At 39.8% G+C, this 5,915-nt stretch overlaps 1 protein-coding gene across 1 annotated transcript; it reads right to left on the bottom strand.

The window, feature by feature from the left end:
- Positions 1-230: 230 nt before the first annotated feature.
- LOC126234469 (28S ribosomal protein S2, mitochondrial) lies at positions 231-2,503 on the bottom strand. The gene is made up of 2 exons (XM_049943163.1): positions 2,398-2,503; positions 231-1,140 (listed from the first exon to the last, which is right to left on the bottom strand). The coding sequence occupies exons 1-2, from the start codon at positions 2,429-2,431 to the stop codon at positions 428-430; spliced, it is 747 nt and encodes a 248-aa protein (XP_049799120.1). The 5' UTR covers positions 2,432-2,503; the 3' UTR covers positions 231-427.
- Between the last annotated feature and the right edge of the window lie 3,412 nt (positions 2,504-5,915).

Here is a 5,915-nt window from a genome sequence, read left to right on the forward strand (position 1 = left end):
ATAACAAAAAATATTTGACATATTGAGTGGTGGAATACTGCAGTGACAATTACGACATCATGATCAAATTCAGAAGTCGAGGGAACTGAGCTATAGCTAAGATGTGTGTCAAAGTTCTATTCTTCCTTTACACCTTCTGATGCTCAAAAGGACTATTTAAGCATCTTTATGTTTATTGGCTCCCCTGAAAGACTAGGTAATTTCGTGTGACACTACTATTTACAAGAGAATTTATGTCACTAAACTTTTTAATTTTCTAATGTTTTTCACAGGATAGACATGCTGCTACTATAAATGGTTCATGGTATAACCACAAGGTGTAAGTAGGTACTTCCTTACAAGAAAACAATACAGCAAAAAGAGGTTTTGACAAATACAATACAAATAAAGTTTAAGGCAACGATATACAGAAAATTTATAGCTTGTTTCAGACTGTCCCTTTTAGGTGGTCCTCCCTTGCCTTTTTTCCTCTTAAAATCGCTTCTTTAAATAATTTGCAGTATAATTTCACTGCACAGGGAGTGTCATCATTTCCTGGCACTGGATATGTAATCAAATTTGGGTTACAATTTGTGTCCACTATACCAATCGTCGGGATAGTCATTTTGGCGCAATCTCTAACTGCTGTGTGCTCGGTGAGAATATTGTTCAGTGTGTTCAGGAAAATACACAAATCAGGTAAACGAGTAACAGCACCAAACTGAAAGGTTGAATTTGTTAGAACACCACCTCTCCAAAATCGCGTATGAGCGAACTCTTTGCACTCCTTTGCTGTTCGTTCCACTAGATGAGCATTCTGTGCCCCACGACAAATGAATAAAATGATGCCATCTCTGTAGGCCACATGAGCTGCGAAGTTCAGTGCTTGACGTAGATGGTAGGCAGTAATGTCCAGGTCAAAAATAAGATGCCCAAGCCGTGATCCGAAAATGAACTGCTTCATTCTTTCGTCCAAGGATCCTTCTTTGTGGCCGAGATGCACCCTAGCATTAAATAAATCGCGCACGGTAAACAAATCATGTACATGAAAGTAATCTGGATGTTCCAACGGTGAAAGTTGAGGTTTATTCTCCTCTACACTAACACTTTCCAACGTCTTCGGCAAAGCTTGGGAAGTAAAACTGTGTCGATTGTTGGCCACTGAAACAACAACAATAATAATAATAATCACTCAATACACTTACACGAGCACAATGCCACAAATATAGAATACATCACATACATTCAGCAACAGAAAGATTCACATTAAGCAGAAAGGAAGGAGGAAGGGGATTTATCGACATAAAAAACCTACATTATGGGCAGGTAGAAAAGTTAAGAAAATTCTTTATAGCACGAGCAGATACTAGCAAAATACACAAAGCTATCCCTCATATAAATACGTCGGCTACTCCATTGCAATTTCATAACCACTTCTACAACCCTTTAGATCACATAACAACAACAGATATGCAGAAAGTAAATTGGAAAAAGAAAACACTACATGGCAAGCACCCGTATCATCTAACACAGCCACACATCGATCAAGACGCATCCAACACAGGGAAAAGGCAATATATACAGTGAGATGGAAGGATTCATGATTGCAATACAGGAACAAACAATAAACACCAGATATTAAAGCAAGCTTATTATTAAAGATCCCAATACCACAACAGATAAATGCAGATTTTGCAAACAACAAATAGAAACAGTAGATCACATCACAAGCAGATGTACAATACTAGCAAATACAGAATACACCAGAAGACATGACAATGTAGCAAAAATAATACATCAACAACTTGCCATACAACATAAACTAATAAAACAACACGTTCCCACATACAAGTATGCACTACAAAATGTACAGGAGAATAATGAATACAAATTATACTGGAACAGAACCATTATAACAGATAAAACAACACCACATAACAAATCTGACATAATACTCTCCAATAAAAAGAAGAAATTAACACAACTAATCGAAATATCCATACCAAATACAACAAATATACAGAAGATAACAGGAGAAGAAACTGAAAAATACATCCAACTGGCTGAGGAAGTCAAGGGCATGTGGCATCAGGATAAAGTTGACATTACACCAATTATACTATCAACTACAGGAGTCATACCACACGATATCCACCAGTACATCAACGCAATACAGCTACATGCAAACGTATATACAGAATCTGTAATTATTGATACATGTCCAATTACCCGAAAGTTCCTAAATGCAATGTAACATATACCGGACGGTTAAAAGGAAGTCACGCTTGATCAAGGTCCGCGTCACTTTCCATTTTTTAACCAGACATAACGTCTGAGCAAGGAAATAAAAAATAATAATAATAATATGTTGGCCACAACAGGTTTGGATTGGGCGCAAAAAAAAAAAAAAAATCTTACCCACAAGTGCCCATAACCTCCTCATCGGTACCATGTTTGTTTACAAACTTCACAGATGTCAAAGAGCTTCAAATACACAATGCAACGTGCGATCATTCAGTATGGGAATGGCCTAAGATAATATTCGAAGCACGATTTTGCAGAGAATCGATTTACTTACTTTTGGTTGCGCAGTCACAATTAAAGCCCGGTCCACACGCAACGATCTGTCTGCACAGACATTGGCGCAGATGTCTGTACATGCAAAAGATCGCTGCAAATGTGGTGTGTTCACACGACACAAACCCCAATCTACTACTCGCCCGCCACCTGTCGGTGTAGAAAAGAAATATCCGTGGCAAGCGACTACGCTCCCCGTAAACGTAAAAAATTTAATTCAGTTATTTTGAAATATAGAAATGGAGGAAGTTCTGTTGTGGTCTGTGTTCGCTACTTGTGTTGCAAAAAACATTCAGACCAACCACAGGAAACAGAGAAGGCGGTCAAAATGGTGTAGACAGTGGTTGCTAAGGCGAAAGCAGTTTTCTCACGTACATTTACTGCGAGAGTTGCAGGGCGAACCTGTTTTGTTTTACATTACCTCGTGTTCCATTTCCTGGCACATTGACACTCCAATTTCATCTTCAGTTGTACTCCTGCTTCGTCTTGGCGTTTCTTGATCACTAAGAAATCCAAGCAGATCAAAATACCATAAAATTGGCTGGTATACTTGATCTACTCTTACCCCAGATCTTCTAGATTTCTGAACTTTGGGTAACTCTTTTCGGTAAACAGTTCGCTGACAGACTGAATTTACTTGACTTGCGTTCATGAACTCATCCTTCAGGACAGCGTAAGTAGCTTCACATGTGTTGGGTATTATTTTACTCAACGCTTGTTTCGATATTGCAATTGAAAATTCCAAATCCTTGTAGCTCCTTCCTGCTGCTAGGAATCTTAATGTTACCGCCAGCCGTTCATGAGGAAGAATTGCCCTTCTCATACGAGTATTTTTTCGCATAATACGAAGGGTTACAAGCTTTAAGAGATAATTATAAGTTTCGACATCCATCCGCAAATAATTTCGCCAGTTTGCAACGAATTTTTTTTTATTACCGTTTCTCTGTTTGCCGAGGCGTCAACTGCCCGCAATTTTTCAATTAGAGCATTGTATGCTGCTGTCTTTTTGTCTCTGTCACTATATTCTTTACTTTTCATCTTCCACAAACATGGGTGGTTTCTATATATTTCAGTGAATTCACTTACAAACTCTCGAGAACACTGACGAGTATCAGTCATTTTAATGCCCTATGCACTCAAATACAAACACTAGACTGAGCAAACAGCTGTTTCGCGCCAGATTTGCGGCGATCTCCTGTCCACACGCTCCAACTTGTCTGCGCAGATGTGGTTTGAACCCACAGATTTGAGAGATTTCGCTCAAACCTCCAACTCCAACTTCCAGGTTTGCACACACCTCAGGTTGGTGCAAATCTTCTGTCCACACGCAACGATCTGTCTGCGCAGATGTGATGTGCGCAGACATTTGCGCAGACAGATCGTAGCGTGTGGACGGGCCTTAAGGCCTACGCAATTATCTGCCTGCTCACATCACAACTGCACAGACAAATCATTGCAAGTGAACGGCAGATTTGCGTAGACAAAGGCCAGCTCAAACTCTTCGTTACGTGAAGGTGTATTCACACTCAACCCATTTACATGGGGCTTCCGAAACTGGATCTCGCAAACCGATTTCCCAGTACTGCTTCTTGGGTTGGCCATGCAAATATATCAAAATCTATTTTTCAAATCTGTTTCTGGTTGCCGGTTTTCCAATCCCAAAATCGAGTTACGCTCCCATTTAAACGCAAGCGGTTTTGAAACGTGATAGGATGTCAGATTTCGTCTTGCTATTTGAAATTTTCGGCTAATATGAACGGACTGGCTTTTTGTACAGTGAAGGATACGCAGAAATATTAGACTGAAGCTATTTATACCTCCCCTAATTGAAGAGAAATAGTGATTGTGCTGACTAAGTCATAAACTGTAACAGCCGTTTTTCAGGTGCCGTATCTAACTGGGCTTGCAAATCCCCTTCTGACATTAACATGTATTAAGAACGGTTACCGAAATTTGGTTTTCATCTCCAGAATGAGATTTTCACTCTGCAGCGGAGTGTGCGCTGATATGAAACTTCCTGGCAGATTAAAACTGTGCCCGACCGAGACTCGAACTCGGGACCTTTGCCTTTCGCGGGTAAGTGCTCTACCATCTGAGCTACCGAAGCACGACTCACGCCCAGTACTCACAGCTTTACTACTGCCAGTACCTCGTTTCCTACCTTCCAAACTTTACAGAAGCTCTCCTGCGAACCTTGCAGAACTAGCAGTCCTGAAAGAAAGGATATTGCGGAGACATGGCTTAGCCACAGCCTGGGGGATGTTTCCAGAATGAGATTTTCACTCTGCAGCGGAGTGTGCGCTGATATGAAACTTCCTGGCAGATTAAAACTGTGTGCCCGACCGAGACTCGAACTCGGTAGTCGGAAGTCATGCTTCGGTAGCTCAGATGGTAGAGCACTTGCCCGCGAAAGGCAAAGGTCCCGAGTTCAAGTCTCGGTCGGGCACACAGTTTTAATCTGCCAGGAAGTTTCATATCAGATAATATTCTCCAAAAAATCCCAAATAAGCATGTCAAAATCCTTATGGGTGATTTCAATGCACAAATTGGTAAAGAAAAGAAATATCGATATTTGGTAGGTAAATGGTCAAGGCATACACAGACCAACTGGAATGGCATGTGACTCATTGAAATCTGCAAAAATCACGACCTATGTTTCAAATCAACGTTTTTCAAGAAAAGAGCCTCGAAAACCAAAACTAGGATCTCACCTAATCCATTACTAGGTGAATATCAGTTGGATCATGTAATGATCTCCCGCACAAATACAGTAGAAATAATGATACTTAATGTCCTTAACGGACTAGACCTAGATTCCGACCATTACCCATTTAAATTCTCCCTAGATGTCATTCCAGAAAAAAGAAAATTCACTAACAAATCTCCACACCGTAAATATGATGTACAAAAGATAAATGGTAATGAACAATTTACAAAAGAAACACTAAATTTAAAACCACAAAATTGGGAACAACTGCAAGCGGGACTTTTAAAAGCAGCTGAAACTGTAGCATCGCAAACAAGAACACGTGAACACCCAAGGTGGACAGATGAGTGTGACCAACTGATAAATCTCAGACAACAGGCATGGCAAAATTGGTTGTGCAACAAAAAACAAAATACCCTGGAAGATCTCAAAGATACCAGGAAAACAGTCAGAAAAACAATACGAACAGTCCGTAAACAACACGAAGACAAAAAATTGCAAGACATGGAAAATGATTTCAAGATAATTCCCGAAATTTCTACAGAGTATTCAAACAAAAATTAACAAAGTACTCTCCTCCATCACTCCAATTCAAAAATTAACATGGAAAATTTGCCCTTACCAACACTAAAAACTGTGAAATACTTGCAAA

The sequence above is a fragment of the Schistocerca nitens genome, chromosome 1, assembly GCF_023898315.1.
Source record: "Schistocerca nitens isolate TAMUIC-IGC-003100 chromosome 1, iqSchNite1.1, whole genome shotgun sequence".
In the NCBI taxonomy this organism is placed as follows: domain Eukaryota; kingdom Metazoa; phylum Arthropoda; class Insecta; order Orthoptera; family Acrididae; genus Schistocerca; species Schistocerca nitens.

What these genes read in the sequence shown, in the direction of transcription:
- LOC126234469 (XM_049943163.1), bottom strand. Translation starts at nt 2,431, where the DNA reads ATGGTACCGATGAGGAGGTTATGGGCACTTGTGG. An exon ending in GAGGTTATGGGCACTTGTGG is followed by an intron (nt 1,141 to 2,397) that starts GTAAGATTTTTT and finishes TTGTTGTTTCAG; the next exon opens with TGGCCAACAATCGACACAGT.